This window comes from Lonchura striata, chromosome 1A (assembly GCF_050655825.1).
Source record: "Lonchura striata isolate lonStrDom1 chromosome 1A, ASM5065582v1, whole genome shotgun sequence".
Taxonomy (NCBI): Eukaryota; Metazoa; Chordata; class Aves; order Passeriformes; family Estrildidae; genus Lonchura; species Lonchura striata.
The window spans coordinates 27,775,676-27,793,848 of record NC_140741.1 but is presented as its reverse complement, the minus strand read 5'-3'; the positions used below and the strand labels follow the sequence as shown (position 1 = coordinate 27,793,848).

General features: G+C 41.3%; 1 protein-coding gene across 2 annotated transcripts in view; it reads right to left on the bottom strand.

Moving 5' to 3' along the window:
* Positions 1-4,139: 4,139 nt before the first annotated feature.
* Positions 4,140-18,173, bottom strand: part of SACK1F (scaffolding CK1 anchoring protein F) — a 33,093-nt gene continuing 19,059 nt past the window's right edge. For both annotated transcript variants that reach the window (XM_085570401.1, XM_021552712.3), the window contains exons 2-5: positions 17,673-17,840; positions 11,085-11,206; positions 9,800-10,512; positions 4,140-4,671 (exon numbers count right to left, since the gene is read on the bottom strand). In XM_085570401.1, the coding sequence (XP_085426527.1) occupies positions 4,607-4,671; positions 9,800-10,512; positions 11,085-11,206; positions 17,673-17,840 (1,068 nt within the window). In that variant the 3' untranslated portion in view covers positions 4,140-4,606. The remainder of the gene's footprint in view (positions 4,672-9,799; positions 10,513-11,084; positions 11,207-17,672; positions 17,841-18,173) is intronic.

Sequence of the window (18,173 nt, the reverse complement as noted above, 5' to 3'; positions counted from 1 at the left end):
CATTGAATCCTGTACTGCACCCTGGTTTTGGAGAACAGACAAAAGTGTCAAGAAACAAGAGGACAATATTAAAGTAGCAGAGAAATGAGAGGAAGGACAGTCTTGTCTTTCTTTCTGAGAGAACCTCCCTAAAACAAAAAAGAAAAGGCAGAAAGTCATGGTGGTGCTATTGCTATCAAGAAGGAAGCTCAGGATACGCAGAGCCCCGTGATACTCTGTGAAACAAGCTTGGATTAGACAGACTCCTCTTAAACAGTACAAACACAATTGCTACATGGATTTAAAACACTGAAAGATGAAGATGTTGTTTACTGCAAATATTTTTTTTATGTACCCTAATGCCCAAAAGTAAAATAGAGGTTGAATTTATTCTGAAACATGGTCAGGAATTTTAAAACAGGCTTTTGTATATGCAAACAACAGAAGCATGGGAAACAAGAGCTTGTGAGTTACTTAAATGTCAAGGATTACATTATACCAGGTAAAACTGAAATGTAGCACAGGGACTCAGTTTCATAAATTAAATGTCATTGCTGATGGATACAAATTATATAAGAAATATAGAAAGGAAAACCGAGGTGGCACTTTGTCAGATGCATTTATAGCTGCAGCAAGATACATTTCAGCTGCAAAGTAATTTAAAAAAACAAAACAAAATACCAAACAAAACCAAACAACAACAAAAACCAAACAAACAACTAAAGTGGAGATCTGCTGCAGCCTACTCCAGCAGCAAGAAAGTAGGAATGAATTAGTCTCTCTTAAGGTACTCAAAGCCACAAACCACTGAACTTGTGGAGAATTTAGCTGCCCCACATTTCTTTTAACAAATGCCACCAGACATTGACCAAAGAAGTTCGCCAGTTACACAGAAACCTGCTCTAATCAAGACAGTACAGGTTCTTGACAAATAAATGAGAAAAATGCCCCCAACCCAGGAAATGTAGCAGAGAAATTACAAGTGACACCATGAAACAGTATTTAAATGTAACACAGTAAAGAGTTTATTTGTCTGACTTAGAAAAGGTCTCCCACATAATTAACTGGACACATGTACATTAAATATATAAATGCATACCAAAAGAAACACAGAAGGCACACATTCAGCCAAGTGGCTCTTTCTGAACCACTCACCACTGCAGGCCAGAAGGAGAGAGCCATGAGCTCCAGCTTTGTTACTTTCTGTCCAAAACCAGCACCACAGCTGTAGGCCCCATGGTGCTCCACACAGACCAGCCAAAGAGGGAGAGATCCAGAGGATAGGCATCCTCTTGGGATTGTACAGGGTGAGGATACAGGTACCAAAGAGAACTAATCTGGCTCTTTTGAGTAGCAACAGAACAATTCCCATCTTTCCCACCCTCTCAGGAGGTTGGTGACTTGATTACACAATGGGACATCTTGGGCAAGCAACAACTGACAGCTTATTGGAAGACTGCTGTACCCCTTCAACCTCTGCTGGCAGACTTCCAACACAATTCCTAAGCACTGCTGTTTGCCCCTGTGACTCCAGCACCATCAACCACATTTTATCTGGAGAGCAAGAGAGGTTCATTTTACAGGTCACAGCCCCAGGTTTCTCATCAAGGACCACAATTAGCAAAAAATAGTCAAAATAAATGTGCTCACCTCACACAGGCTCTTTTCCGTTGCCATAGGAGCAGGTAAATAGCCCAAGTTCAGCAGATTTTATCTTCAGGGAAGAACTAGATCCACCAGAGCCTGAAACCTCCACCCTGGATAAACAAGGCTGCGTGCCTCCTCAGAGTAATGTTGAGTTTAAGGAGCAGATTTATATCATACAAAAAAGCAAGTTTCTTCTCTCAAATTAAGTAATTAAGCAGTGTGTGATAATTCTACTAGCCCCTGGAGTCAAGGCATGAGACTGACTTCCATGGAAAGAATTTGAAAACAAGTGAACATTACCTTTCAGGATCTGATGTGGCAACAAAGAAGACAAGCAGACAAGAGACTTTCTCTGGAAAGGATATCCTGTTAGTTGACAGGTTAAAGAAAAGAGCTCTGACATCCACCATAGGGAAGAGAAAGTAAAGCACACTAATGTGTAAGTGCAAAAGCAAAGGAAGAACAAGCAAAATCAGCCTCTTGGACTATTTGTGAAGTCACTTCAACCAAGATGAAGCAACAGGGAGATAAAGGACTTCCTGGAAAACTTTACCATATATATATCAACATAGTGCTAATTAGTTAATTAACCTATTGCACAATTAAAAAAATAAATATTTTAAAAGCCTGGGAGGAAAAGGAAGTACCAGATGACACTGTTCTTTACAGAACAAAAAGTGGAACAACATCAGCCTAATAAATTTATACCTGAACTTTGCTAACAAAGTGGAATAAATACAAAGAGAGAGAAAAGTCTCCCAAATGTGTGCAGAGTGGTAACCAAAGTATGGCAAAGTCAAACCACTTTTAAGAATCCTGCAAATACAGTGAGTAGCTTTAGACACATGAGCTACACACAGACAGCCAACAGGATAACTCAACTATCAAGTCACTTCTACATCCAAGTGGTGGCATCATTTCCAACACCTCATTTTTCCCCATTACCAGGAATAATTTTATGAAACACTGCTCATAATGTGAGCTGACAAACCCAGCTGTAAAACTACAGCTCATTCCCAGAAGGCTATATAGAGTAGCCAGCATTTAACCCATGGAATGAGGATGAGTATGTTTAACAGAGGGCACAATACCTTTGCTATTATAGCATCTCAAGACATTCTGCAGGGTAAATAGAGTAAAATGGACCTGCTTGTCATTCAGATTAAATACACTTCAAGGAAAGACAATTAATCAATCAGTGAATCAATCAATTGTATTTTATCATCAATTACAGACAGCTGTTTGAGTGTAACAACCTCTACTGCAACCCAGCAGCTGAAAGACTCTTTCAATCAGCTGCTTCTGTGCTGGGAGTGCATCAATTGCCTTTGCTGTGAATTTGTTGTGTAGCTAAAAACCGAGATGGTTTCGCTAAACAAAAAGCCTACACCTTGTGTCTTCTGATGCTTAAATATTTTTTTTTTGCAAGTAGGCATGTTAGTTTTCAGGTCTCTTCTAATAACTAGGATCTAATTTTTTTAGGTATCACAACAGGATTTACTTATGACAGCAGGATATGTAATTTAAATGGCAAGAAAGCAAAGTGAAATGTCAATCTGCCCACTGTAGAGACAAAAACAATCTGTTTATCTACTCTGTTAGTGAGCAGAACTGGAAAAGGGATAGTGAACAAGAGGACAGAAATGCCAGTCAGATCCCACAGTAGCTATGAGGAAATCATCAAGGAAACCATTAAAACAGCCTGACAACAGGTTTGGTTTTTTGTACCATGCATTGAATTTAGGGTTTGTTACCACAGAACACTTTGGAGGCCAAAGATAAAAAAGGATTTTTAGAAAGGGACTAAGTGAATTCCTTAAGGCCAGGTCCAGAAGGAACTGCCAGAAAGCTGAGAAAATCCATAGACTGCTGGAATGGTGTCAGAGAAAGACCTTTGTATATACAAGCCTTATATTTTATGCTTCTGTGATCACCTGTTACAAGCTATTCTCAGAAGCAGAACAGCAGATCAGATGGCCTTTGGTCTTATTGCACACAATGTTTCTTATGGATCAAAGCTCTCAATTTTAGCATGATTTAGATTCTGGAAATGTTAACTTTAAAAAAAAAAAAAAAGGACATTTGAAAAGTTTGCATGCCTCCTCTGCTTCTTCTTTCAACCCTCAAAGATGTGCTCCTTAATCATTCTGTTTCCATGAATGGTAAAAGTATTGCTGAATTAGGAACAGTGAGGATTTCATCACAGCCACTGAAGCCTCTGTTATTGCTCCCAGATCCTGCCTAGGCCCCTTATCAGGCATTTCTCCTGACCCAGTCTGAAGTGTATGTTAAATATTGCTCTATATTCCATTTTTCCTCTTTGCCACGTTCTTGCTAAATCACTTTGTTCGACTGCTACATTGTGACCTGAAACAGTTCTGATACTGCTTTGTGGGCTACTGTTAGCTAAACCCTTCTTCCAGTCCACTCATTTCTGCGTGGGCAAGTGACAACAGGAATCTACAGGAAGACCCCTTATGGACAAAGGATTGCTCCAGTGTCTGTAAACATCCTTATTTCACCCAGAATTTGCCACTTTAATTGGATTCAGCCTTACAGCCAGTCAGATCAATACATTTTTGCAGTGCAGTAGAGTAAACAATGCAACTCAGTTATTCCAAGTCTGCAGCTAGACAGACCAAAGTAGCAGCACAAAAAAGTCAGAAAATCTCCTGCATTTCTCTGGGCACAGAGTGAGCTCTGAGACCAGTCATCACAGTTGTTTTTATATACAAAATATGTGTACACATAGACATATGGACTAATACATTCATCACTAACCCTCATTTAAGGGACCGACTATCCAAAGTCTGCTCATCACCAGTAAATGTGCTTTAGCCGGGGGTGCCAGATGCATCCAGGACCTGCAGTGGCTTTACAGATCACTGCATGAGGATATGGCTGTAGGTTCAAAATCAATCAAGAAGTTACTGTTCCAGCTTGAGATTCAGTCTTTAGTTCTCCAGACAATCCTTCCCAATCAAGATAACACACAGGTAGATTGTTTGTTTTTATCGCTCATAGTAGAGTTTGGATTCAGGTTACCTGGAAAGAGAAGTTGAAGTAGTATTAATGTTAAGTAAATAAGCCCTGGATAAAATTTGGACTCATGCTTCACTCTCATTTTTTACTATACACCTTGTGTTAGACCTACATTATTCTGCACTCTCTCATGGCTTTTTTTCTGCTGCAGTGAAATGAAGAAATATTAAAATAAGAGCAAATATATTATATTGTAGAGCAAACCACTGGAGAAGTATTTCTAGGCTTTGGCTTGTACTCAATCAAGCTTCATTAGGTCCCAGCTGGCACACTGATAAATAGTCTGGTCATGTCTTGGGTGGGAAGTCTTCCAAAGACTGAGGTATGGAAAAAAACCCTGAAAACCCAAGGACATCTCATCCATTTGATACCCACACACATTCTTAGTAGAGGTTTCTTTTTCCATGTCTTGTTTCAAACATCTCTAGTGCTAATGTTTCCACCACTGCCTTTGCAAGACAAATCCAAAGGTCTCTCACTAAAGTGACACAGTATGCTGCCTCCATTTTCTACAATCCTGTTTTTTTTCACTGCTTACTCTATGAATTTCTTCTGCTCCCAGTACCTGTACCTTTCAATGCTTCCACTTCTGTCTGGCGTCCATCATTACAGCCAGATGTTGATATGATTGCCCCAGCATATCTGTTTCAAGCACTGTACAAAACTGTATTCAGAGGCTTTTGCAAGTAAGGGAGCTTATCTGTGCTCTAAAGTCATCAAAGCTTGCATGACTCTGGCCCAGGGCAGCAGGGACTGAGAGGGGCTGCCATGTGGCTTGAATCACTCTGATCAGAGGCAGGCCCTGCTCATGTACTCGTACAGAAGGAAGGCACACGTGCCTCTCCCAAGCACTTGGAGCCAGATGCCAGAAAACTGCCACAGCTCATGGTGACATGCTACTGAGAAGCCTCAGCCTTACTAAGTTTAGGGAGCATTCAACCCAAGCACTGCCTCTGAATTGGGCTTGAAGTAAATGATTTTTAATGTCACTCTTTTGCTTGTGGGTATTTGGTCAATGCTGCCCTTACCTGTAGATGATGGGGGAGAGAAGAGCTCTCTTTTCTCCCCCTCATTCTCTCCACTTTCTTTCACACTGCATCTTCTTGATGTTCACCTGGGAGGTTGCACTGCACCCTGCCCTAACTTCTGTGGCTTCTCTGTGTGCTACTGCCTCCTCCCCACATCTCCCTGTGGCATTTCATTCTACCTGTCCCTCTCTGACACATCCTGCATGTTAGTATTATCATTACTCATATCTCCTCCCCACCCCTCTTTCCTTCCCAGTCTGTATCACATTCAAGACCTTCATGCTTTTTTTGAAAGATGTCTGTGCTTCTCTGCTTAATTTCATCTCCCAGCCCTTTTATTCTTACCACTTTCTACTCTTGTCTTCTGACCTTTTTCTACATATCCCACTACAGTTAGAGCAAACACCCTCCTTGTATGTACCTGTGGCTGCTGCTCTCTCCACAGAGAGCAATAGGCACAACTTTCCCAGGCATTGTCCTGGGGAAGGCTGTGAGAAGACCAGAGAAAGAATGATAAACAAATCTTATCTTCACTTGCTGCACCTGTTGTTGTGAACATGTGGAATGTGTTACGGAGATTTGTTTACCAAAGGGTGATTTCTTAATTGGCCAATGGTGATGGTGTTTTGGATTCAAAGGACCAATTAGGTCAAACTGTATCGGACTGTCTGTAAGGGTGATGAGTTTCTTAACAAGTATAGTATAATAAAGTGATTGATCAGCCTTTGCAATCATAGAATTAATGCTAATTATTACCTGGCTGGGGATATGGTGTTATGACAAGTACCCAACATCATTTCCCTCTTTCTCTTTAGAAAAGGGGCTGAAAATTCCAGTTACCACTCTTCCACTCTTCTCACTTTGGCTGAAAAATGCTGGTGATAACTAAGCAGCTATTTCAATGCCATCGCAGTACTCAGTGTAAATCCCATTTCTTGTTGCAAGAAGCACACAAAACTGAAACGCAAAATCCTTCTACTAAGTATATGTATTTATGTATTTTGCAACATGAGGAATAAAGTCGATGCATGGAGCACCTCAGGACAGCAGACCCTTCTGAACAAGCCCACTTTGCTTCCTCCAAAGGAGAACAGCAACCAGAAAGTCTGTACCTTCTGAAGGTACATGGCTTTCAGACTTTTGCAATGTTTCCCAGTAACTGCACACAGAAGTCACTGTCTTTGCTGACCACAGTCTGCTCAGAATCAACTTAAAATTAACAAGATTCTGGTCAGGTTCAGAGCTGCTCTTCTGTCCCTCAGCGGGCAATAGTGAAATCCAAGGGTTCTGTTAATTTCATTATGTGGTTTGAGAAAACCTTTTAAGACAATGTACAACTTGCCATGTGCTAGGACAACACATCAAGGTGTTAATTCAGATACTTAGTTTGGGACATTACTTTCTATCTGGAGTCCTTGTATTTTCCAGACTCCTAATTCTGACTCATAGGAATCCTTTTCTAGCCTGTAAAAACTGCATCAGAGTTTCAGACTCCATCACAGCACACACTTCCATCATTTTTCTTCCCAGTTCAGATTCTCTTCATCACCATTTGCTCCTACAAGACTGAATCTGACTTTCAGCCTGCTTGAATAATGTCTTTCAACTACTCTATGAGCTACTCGGGTGTGGATCTGGTCTCTTCATGCATTTGCAAGATGGAATGTGTCTCCGTGGTGCTAGAGAATTAATAGTGACTTTGGAGGATGTGTGCACAGGCAGCCCCATGGGACTTAAGTGTGCTGTTTAATCTTTACAAAAGCTAAGGGCAGCTATTTCAAACCGTGAAGCTCTGAATAATTGCATCCTAACCTGCCTGCATATGAAGTACCTTCTCCCTCATTTCCACTTCTTACCTCCCTTCTGTCATCCAGAATATCACAGCACCAGTTTTCACTAGCTTTGCTGAAAGACATCTTAAACTTGTAAAACTAAGTCAGCCATAAAGTTACCCAGGAACAAAGTGCCTCCTATCTTTATACTGAGGCTGGAACTCTATTCCATGGGTGTCTTCAAGAATTTTTTATTAAATCCTTTTCTGTTCCTCATGAGTATCCATCTATTTAATATGTCCTCTACCATCTCTGTTCACATGCCACTTTGGGACTATTAGACTAGAGGAGTTTTCTCTCACAAAAAAGTGATTTAATTCAAAAGCAACACACAATCCATGATCTTCCTTCAACCTTTGATGATACCAGATGGACAAAGTCTACTTATACCATACTTCAAAAGCTATGTAGTCTCCTACTGTCACCATGAACAGGCATTCTCAATTTGCCAATAAGCCAAAAATACTAGCAAGGACACACTGGAAAGATTTATCAGATCAGAAAAATGACAGGGGAAGACTGGTTTGCTGGACCTCAGCACCTTCCCTGGACCTGTTCTCAGTTCTTCCTTCCCCCTTATTGAAAGAGTCTGCAGGAAGTAACAGTGGCAATAAATAAAACCTGAACATAATAGCATGGTAATGTATTTGTGGAAATGGTCTAGACCAAGCATCAGACTGTCTCGCACAGATCCACTGTGTTAGGAGGAATAGGGACATCCCTGCTGCCCGGATGGTGCAATGCCCCAGCAGGGTGCAGCACCCCACTGTTCAGCCAAAGACATCAACCTCTCGTGCCTTAATCTGGGCCTGATTTCATCAAGACATTGTGGGAATACCAGGCTGGCTGCTTTGAAACAGGTGACAGTGAGAATCTCTGATACTGCAAAGTGCTGATGAATCAGAGATGACACAATTCTCTCCTTCTGTCACTAGAGGGTAGTGCGAGCACTCAGGTCCATTCCCGTAAGTGGAAATGCCCATACATCTCCCCACAGGTCCTCACTGATTTTGCTTTTCCAGGCTTTGAGGAAGGGGCCCACCAGCACATAATGTCTGTGTTCAAGACCTACTTGGAGAGAGGACCTCTTTAGATCCAGGTTTACTTCTGCCTCCTCAAATGCCAAATGCAGACTCTAAAATGGATCTACTACAGTCTTAATTAAATTAGCCATTCCCTCTTACAGCTCCTATTTCTTGTGTTCATTTGGCATTTTGAGCCTGTCCTTCGTTTAGGCACAAATATTTCCAAGAACCTAATTAATTGTTGTTGACTGTCCCAATACCCTGCTTTTCTTCTTGGTCCCAGGAGAACATCTTTCTGTTTCACATCATGGTAACTGCAAAGGAATTCAGTCTCTCTACATCTGCATTTTGCATTCATCAGAGCACAGAATGGTCTCTGGCCAGACAAGAGGAGGAGGAATTTTCTCCTTGCAGTTAGTTTATTTTCCCGATGGTGCAGGATGTATTGACACCCAACACAGCTCACTGAGAGGAAGACAACCAGGCTGAATAGTCCAAAGATTTACTTCAATCTCACAAAACATGTAAAATGTTGGGAAGTTAGCTATGAACCCATAACCTGTTAGAACTCTTTATCATTTGTGTCTTCAACTGACTGAAGCCTTAGAAAGATTTAGTGAGAATATTAATCATGCATTAGCAAAGAAAGAAAAGTTGAGATCTAGTGATCTACTTCTTTGTAGCTTCTATTTTCATGACCTTCTCCCCCATTTCAAAAGCTGTTAAAGGAGCAAATTAAAAAGACTTGTACCCTTTCCTCCACTCCTTGTCCCCTCACCTCAACATAAACATGTTTTCCTCTCTTCTCCACCAGGAATTTGTCACAGGAAATACACCTGCCTAAACTCTAATGAGGAAAGGAGGGATTACACTGAAAATCTCTCTGTGGCCTCCTAGCCACTACAACAGAGTACATAGTGCTGCTGTTTATTAGGCAAATGCACTTTATGAACTGAGCACTGTTTTACACAAGGCAATGTTTACCTTTCTCTCCCTTTGCTGCTCAAAAGTACAAGAAGCACCACATGAGAAGTACCAACCTTACAGTAAGACTGCCATTAAATTGCTTTCAACTTATATTGCCTATATCTTTTAATACAGATTCTACCCTTTGTTCTCACTCATTTTGGTTCAGAGGAAATCAGAGGATCTACTCACAAGTGCCTGTAGTGAGTATGGTTGCATCAATCAGCCAAGCTCAGAACAAGGAACACAGAAAGCAGAGTATGCTGGTAAAAGATTTTACCTGAGTTGCCTCCAGTGCTCCGAACACTAGCATGGCCAATGCTGAGCCTCTCATATTCCAGTTTCATGTTCCCAAGGTCTTCTCCTGAATGTCCTTCACTTGCAAAAGAATTGGCCTCAATGCTTGAGCCTGGAGACCGCTTGGCCTTGCGACTGAAAAGCCCACTGGCAAACCGTTTTCCTTGCTTTGCATTGCTCTGTGCATCTTCTTTCTTTATGTCACGAATAGACTCTCTGGATTTGGATTTATTTTTCAGGTCCATGTGGAGCCGGGACAACAGTTTCTGGGGGCTCCGATTCAGCTTGTTCAAGTTCTCCAGAGGTGGATCTATTTCTGGGAACACTTGCTCCAATGTGACTAAGTCATTGAGGAACTGATTTAACCGTTTCTTTGACTCACTTGTTTCCTCCTTTTCCATATTTCCCTGATTGTCTTGCCTGTGCCGTGAAGCCCAGAGCATCATATCACCACGGGTTGCCCCTGCTACTAAACCATACTTTGGGTTAATGAACTTCCTAGCCACAGTGGAGGAATGAAAACCTGGCTTCCCAACTCCAAGGAGGAATGGGTTAGCAATACCCAGTTCCTTGTATAAATTAACTTCCTCTGAGATGGCGTAGAGCTCACGAAATTCAATGTCAAACATCTCCACATGCTGTCCTGTCAAGACTAGCAGGATGTTTCTGTCAATGTGGGATGAAGTCCACGTGAAGCTAAGAGGAGGAAACAGAACCAGCATTAGATTTTGGGGTGTACTTGACCCAGCCAACCTAACAAAACCTAAGTCAATACAGTGGAATATGTAGCATTATGCCATTTGCCCTCGTGTCCTTGGCCAGATGGGCCCCATAGATACATGACACAACATTATTTTTTTTCCTTAAACATGTAGACTAGTAGACTTTGGGAGAAAAGGCCCTGAAACTCTGAAGGACCCTTTTAAAAAAGCAGCACTGAATCAGAAAGGAAGAGTCTCTGGACTGAAAACCTCACTGAAGAGAACTGAATACAGGGACTGGTGGGGAGTTCTTGCAGACCCCTTCCCGATGCAGTGTAGAACTGTCTCTAGCCCTCTGAAAAGGTCTGCCAGCATGGGTATGTTCCATTCTCTGAAGAAGGGCTTTATACCACTTTCTCTGTTGTCCCACTCCAGTTTCTACAGATGCCACACAGATTACAGAAGGTGGGAGAGAAGAGGGGGTGACATGTGAAGAAGACTCTCAAGCAAAGCCATGACCATTCTTTAAATAAATGCCTTAATGTGCCTTAAACAAGAGTAACCTACCTGTATGATCCAGTGGCCACCTTTTCACCATCCACCATCAGGAAACGGGATGCCAGTGTGCCTCTGATCTTCCCTGATGGCATGTAGAACCCAACTCCTGTCACAGAGCGTATGCGGATATTCTAACAGGGAGGTGAAAAGACAAAATGTCACAATAAATAGGACAGAAAGTTAGGTAATTGCCAGTTCCAAGTCTTAAGATTTCACTCACATTGTCTCACTAGTTCTGGGACTACACCTCATTTTGTATCAGCCACCAGAAGGGCTGCAAAAGGAAAGCATAGTGTTGTAAGTCCTGTTGTCATCCCCTGTCTACACAGGTCACTCCTCTCAATGAGTTTATAGCTGTCCAAGGGGTCAGCATCATCAAAACCCTGCCTGCTGTCTTCAGCTATTCACTTTAACCACTGGCAAGACAATGCTTTCAGGTAAGTGTCTCTACTAATTTCCTGAATACATCAGTGAAGAAGAATTTCTGAGGATGAGGAAGGAGAATCTGTGGGTCTCAGATTCAGTCAAAGAAAGAAACTGAGAGTTTCTAGCCAGGCAAAAAGCCTGGGAAAGTGCTGGGAAAGAATGTAAATAATTCTTTATCTCTCTTGTTTTTCACATTGTTTATAGTTAAGTTCTATCACTGTGCGTCAAGCACTCTGCACCAATGCTGTGGGTTGTTTTCACTTCAGAACCAATGGATTTGGTCCTTGCAGAGCACTGTATAAAAGAGCAGTGCATTTTGAATAAAGGGGAGTTTTACTGTTACAGCCTTCTGAATCATAGTCTCTTCATTCCCATCCTGCCTCGACAGCAACAAGAATCTTTTCATAAAATGAATGGAAGTAGCTAGAAAAAGAATACTTCTCCCCAAATCTCACATCTCACACCCTTTGATCAGCAAACCTACAAATAATGAAACAAAGTACTACCAGATACAGAAAAAACACAAAGTTAAGGTTACGTGATTTTCAACAATAGATGTATGCCTGTGCATACTATAAGGATATATTTGCACATTGGACTGAGTGTTACTCTGCTCATGGGTCCTGGTTGCACAAAGCTGAACTGCCAAAGTGTCTAACATGAAACATTCCCCCTCCCCTCCCCTCAAACCTGAAAATATTGAATGTCAGTATAAGTTTGGAGAAAACTATCTTGTCACTCTGACACACAAATCTAGAAAATTTTCTTCATTCCACCATATTTTTATGTAAGGATTCCTTAAGAATGAAAAGCTAAAAGGTACTGTGAACTGGAGTCATAAATTCAGGGCTGGGAGTCAGATAGTTGCAGGCATAACTGCAGCTCTGATACTGTTCCTTGTGATGTTCTGGGAAAGTCGATTCACCTTTGTTTCATTCTTCCCCATCTGCAGAGCAGAAGAATCAAGAGGATTTGGCTAATGCTAGCATAGCCTCAGATCCCACAAAGAGCTAAGTCCTACTACTATAAACCTCACTGACAGTTTAAATATTGATAGACTACAGAAATCAGGATGCAGGAATGAGTGATTATAAGAATGCAGATTTCTTTCAAAAGCTGTTTTTTCTGACTATAACTCCTGCCTTTTGAATCCGCTGCTATTTCCCCACTAGAACACAGCAGTGGAAATACAAATTCTGACTAACAGTAACTGATGACAGTAGTGTTTTGCATTCAGCTGTTGCTTGATCTGTCTGGAGTCCTGTGTGGGCATTAGCTAATTAATGCTCCCTACATTGCTGAAAGTATTATTACCCCATTTTAAAGATGAGGAGTCTAAGACAGAAAAAGATGAAGTGGCTTGCCCAAGGCCTAGCAGTGAGTCATACATATGAGATGCTGAAGACAGGTTGGGTAGAGCACAGGAGAAATGGTGCCCTTTCCAGTAATTAAAATAACATTTGAATTTGACTGGCTGATCACCTGAAATGTTTTTTTTTTTCCTTGCTGATTAATGCTGGATGTGGGATTTGCCAAATCATGCTATGCTGACTGCACAGGGCAAGAAGTCAGTCAACAGCTCTGACGTGATACATACTCCTGTGAATCAAGAAGTATCAGCCTGTGAGAGCAGAAAGCTTCCCAGCATATAACAAGTTTGGATCTTATTGTGTTTCTATGTTCTATCACCTTCTTTTGGTGGAAAGAAAGCACACTTGAATTTCTGCAGTAACTGAGCTGTACGTAACACTTAGAAAGGCGCAGAGGGGTTAGAACTGAACAGCTGAGCACATAAACCTCTTTGAATAAAATAGGTACAAGAGTGCATGAATACATCTTGAAATGCAGAAAACAAGCACAAAGTCATATAAACATAAAGTCACTTAACAGGTTATTTGTATACAATTTTCTGCCTTGAAGGATCATGGAACATTTGTGGACTGCTAAGTCAAGCTACAGAGGAAGAATGAGCCTGGTCATGTACCAAAGACTACATGATAACAAAAGAGGAGAGACAAATATAAATGAGGTAGGATTGCAGGTGTTTTCAGAGGGTATTAGAGTTACAGTAGTAACAAATATTTTGAGTAGAGGACCAGATAAAAGTGACACCTCCAGATCTATATAGTTGCAAAAGCCTGCTTAAGGTTTGTTCTGTAATATCCTGGCTCATGGGAGATGCAGTCTGCATTAAATTTCCATATTTCCTTTCCACAGACTTGCACCACTCCTCATCACAAGCAGTGACTAACATATTCCTGGCTACAACTCAGTATGACTGGTAACAGTCAAGCCTGACAGAGCATCCTAATACAAATAGTAAGGAATTGGTCTTCCTTGCTTTATTGTGGCACTTTTAAACCTCAGTCTGAATCTACAGAAAGCTAAGTCACACCTAATTTATCTAGTCAGTAATGCTGTGACTGACTTGACAGACCTAGGCCATAGTGCTTACAAACTGGGGCTGAGTAGGGGTAATACACAAGACAGACTCTAAATAGAGGTGTTGTAACTGCTTCCATCAGAGAATCCTATGTGTACCTTCCCTCTTAGAACTGGAAAATCCTCTGTTTGCCCTGGACAGTTTGGAGCCTTGCAAGCTCCCATTCTCAGAAGGTCACAAGTCTAGAAGAATTCTGTAGCAGACCATTAAAAAACCAACAGCACTACTTCACATCACATTCTGCTCCTCCCTCATCTCAGGTAGGACTCAATGACAAAAACCATAAAATACTGAAATGAAATTCCAAAAGTTTCTTAGGCAGAAGCTTTTTAGATTTTCTGAAGTGAAAGGAGAAAGTTCTTACATGTTAAGCAAATGAATGTAAAACTTAATGTGAAGGTGAACTTCCTGCAGATAAATTATTCCCTGAGCTTGCTTTGAACTCTAGGAGAATTCTCTCAGTCTTTGGGCAGGAGTGTCTGTTATTGTGGTCAGGGTTAACAGAAACATGAGAACAAAAAACTTATCTAAAAACTGGTGAGAACATTCACCCTCAGGTCCTGAAAAAAGAGGAATTTCTGAGGGGCTATGAATTTAGTGTCTATGAAAACTCTGATTCACTGTGATCTCTGTAGAGCACTCGTGTCAAACAGAAGTCTGACAAACCATGTCCTGTAGGCTCAGAAAGCCATATGACTCACACACAAGACATGCTCCTATGAACAACCCATGAACATTCTGATGATAGCATTTAAATACATTTCTGATGAGCTCTGGCCTTCAGACAAAAATTGAGGTTTTCTCATCTCATGCATTGAGTTGGTTAAGAACTCTTACTCTTTGCAGGGTGAGGTACTGTCTTCCTCCAGCAGTTTCCCTCCCATGAGATTGTCAGCAGATCATGATACCTTGCCATCTCTACAAAAATAATACAATTTTGTGAAAATGTTCATCACTGTACATAGAAAAAGGGCAAAACCCAGTGTTAACACTTAATCTCCCCGTATTAGGACTGTTGAAGGATTCACTTTGCATTGGATGAACACGGCAACAGGACCAAAAGGGCAGAAAATACAGAACAAAGTAAGTATCTGGTGGTGACAAGACAGAATAAACATTGTGACCTTGTGGTTCACGGCAGTGCATCATCTCTCTCCCCCTGGGATCAGAACTTGTCTCTAAACCTTAGAGTTGTATCTCATGTGGCTGCAACTTCCTGAGGGGAAAAAAAAACCATCCTCTGTACCTCACACAAGCATTCCAAAGGGAAGATGGGCAGAAGGGCAGGAAAGAAGAGTATGCAATTCCTTTGCTGGCAAACTATGTCTGCTGAAAACTGTGAAAAAAATCTTCTAGAATAAAGCAAAATGGTAATTCAAAAAGGAGATAGTATTTTCCCTGTTGCTAAAAATCTGTAGAAGAAACTCAGACATCAAAGCAGATGTCAGGAGAAAAATGGTTGATAAGAAATGGGTGAATGATGGTTTACTCAGCAATTTCAGTATCTTTTATGATCAAACAACGTGGGACAAAGTGATTCTGCCTGAACAAGACCAGAAGCCCAGCTTGCTTTCTTGCTTTAAATCTGGATCTTCAACCCTTGGCACAAGAGGAAGGGCTGGGGGGAGTTCTCAGGGGGAAACCTTAACCTTTCTGGAGCTTCCTTGGGTATCCAAGGCCTGTTGCCAGGGAAATCCCGACATGATGGTTTCTGCTACACTGACCCAAGCAGCAGCATAGGCACATTCAAAGCAGCTTTGGGTGAGATACTAAGAGAACATCTTCCTTGAGAGGCAAATTACTTGTTTCCCCATTCCATGAAGAATCGCCCTGGTCATTCCGTATAACCATATACAGGTATTAACTGCATTGACCTTAGCAAGACTAACAAAAACCTAAGCCATACTGGAAAAAAAAAGATAACAACCTTCAGGGGAATTTAACTTCCAGTATGAGATACCTGGGAAAAGAGGAGGAAAATTTGAAGCACAAAAATCTGCAGGCTGAAGCTTTGCAGAATAGTGAACAGCTGGGTCAAAAGATGTTAAAAATTTCTTCTCAGTGGACTTCCTTCAAGTCAGCTTGTACTATTTTTAGCTGAAGATGTCTAAAGGAAAACACAGCATGGGCTGCCATGAAAGAATGGAATCACAGAAGGGACACAAATGTTTTCTCCTTCTTTTGATTGCATCAGTTCAAACTGCATCTCTTTAAAGAGAGCCATACAACTAGACTGCTGCAGGACCTAGGCATTGCTGTAGAACATCACTGGGATCACTGGTTTAGGAGTGTCAAGACTGTGTAGAAGGATAAGAGGATGAGCAGAAGGGGACTGCTTTAGAGACAGAGAAAACAGACTGAAAGGAACTTGCCTCTCTCAACACAACTCATTCTAAAATACCAGGACATCTTTTCATTCACTCTGTCCAGAAGTTAAAATATTGTAGTACTGAAGACATCATTGCTGTACACAACGATACAGTAAGAAAAGTACTGGGAAACCGGTACCAGAGCAGATGGAACTGCTGCTGAGATTTCAAAGTTATGTACCAAAGAGACACAAACCTAGGATACACAATACCACTGGCACTTGAAACATGTCTGTTATAATGAGGTCTGTGTCTTGCTTTCAAAGACACCAGAAGGAAGGAAATTCCACCACTGTTTTGGAGAAAAATGATAAAAGTTCTCAGCTGGATGTCTTTTTTGATGAAACTCAGAACAGAGTGGTAGTTCACAGGAGAATTCTTCAGATACATGCAGGTAATTTTCATCCAGATTTAAGATGGTTCTCCTAAAATGATTAATATGAGACTATAATCTTCAGAGCTTTTTGAGTTTTGGTTGTGTTTTGGGGTTTTTTAACCATTAATTGAGTGTTTAAGGAAAATCCACCCCTGCTCCAGGCAAAAAGCACTTTTTTGCACTGCCACTGCACAGAACAATTGGATCACAAAGAGAGGTGAGTCTGGTATCCCATAGGTTGCTTCAACTTAGCAACTTTTTTCAGGATTTAGAACAAATCTGTAGTAGCAGCCATGACTAAAAAGATGGGGCGGAGGGGTGGGGAAAGGAAGGAATACAATACTAACAAGAAACACACAAATGATTTCAGTCTGTATGCAATGGAATGAGATCCCTCTGAGGCTGCTTCTGCCAACCAAGCTAGACTGACTACTCTGATGTGCTGCATGCACTGTATGAAGGCACACTCTGGTATGGGACTGGGCAGCAGCTGTGGCACTCAATCCCTTACATCTTCCTTTAAGTCCTCCTAAAGGAGGACTACAAGCTCATTCACTCTCAGATGACCACTGCTGGGCAGGAAAGTCTTGATTTCACAGAGTATTCGTGTCCTGTAAGAGGGATCCATGAAGACAACTCAAAGAGCTGCTTGGGACTGTAGTTTGAATCCTTACATAGAAGAGCTATAGGAATTTTCTCTGCTAATTTTCTCCCCAGACAGGAATTTTTAGGTCACAAGAGCCAGGGAACTACACAGATCCCTGTCTTGTGTGAAAAACAAAAAAATCCAAATCTTTCCTTTTTCTTTCCTTCTGTATTATCAAGCCATGCTGCTATCCCTCTGTGCTCCATCACTTTAAGTGGTGAATGACTTGTAGGCAGGAAGAGATGAGTTTGCTGATCCAAGCAAGTTCCAAGATTCACTACAACTGCGAAAGGCCAATGACCTGCAGGAGATAATGGTTTAGTACTGAATACCTTACCCTGATCTGCAAGTCATTGAGGTCAAGGCATCTGCACATTTCCAGGAAGAGCTTCACACCCTCCTCATCTAGGATGATATAGACCGGGATCCAGCGCTTATATGCTGCATCAACAATATCACGGAAGATGTCCCGGTCCGTAAATACATCCATGACCACTGCAATAATCTGGAAACAAGAAAATGGTAGACAGACAACTGAATAAATATTAGGAACTGAAAGGAAGGCCCTTCCCACTGGTGCAAAATAAAGAAGAGCACTGACACCAGATAATGGAGGAGAACTTTTGTCTCCATAGGGAGACAAAAGTACAGGGATGCACATGCCCAAGCACTAGCAATAATTGTAATTTTCTGGGTTAGCTGCTGTACTTTGGAAGGAAATTAGTAAATGTCTATGGGAGTTCTCCTTCCACATGAAAATTACTTATTTTAGGAGCCTGAGGAATGCCAAAGCCAAATACCTAGTTTTTCCTCTGTACTGAGAAACTTCCATTGTCTC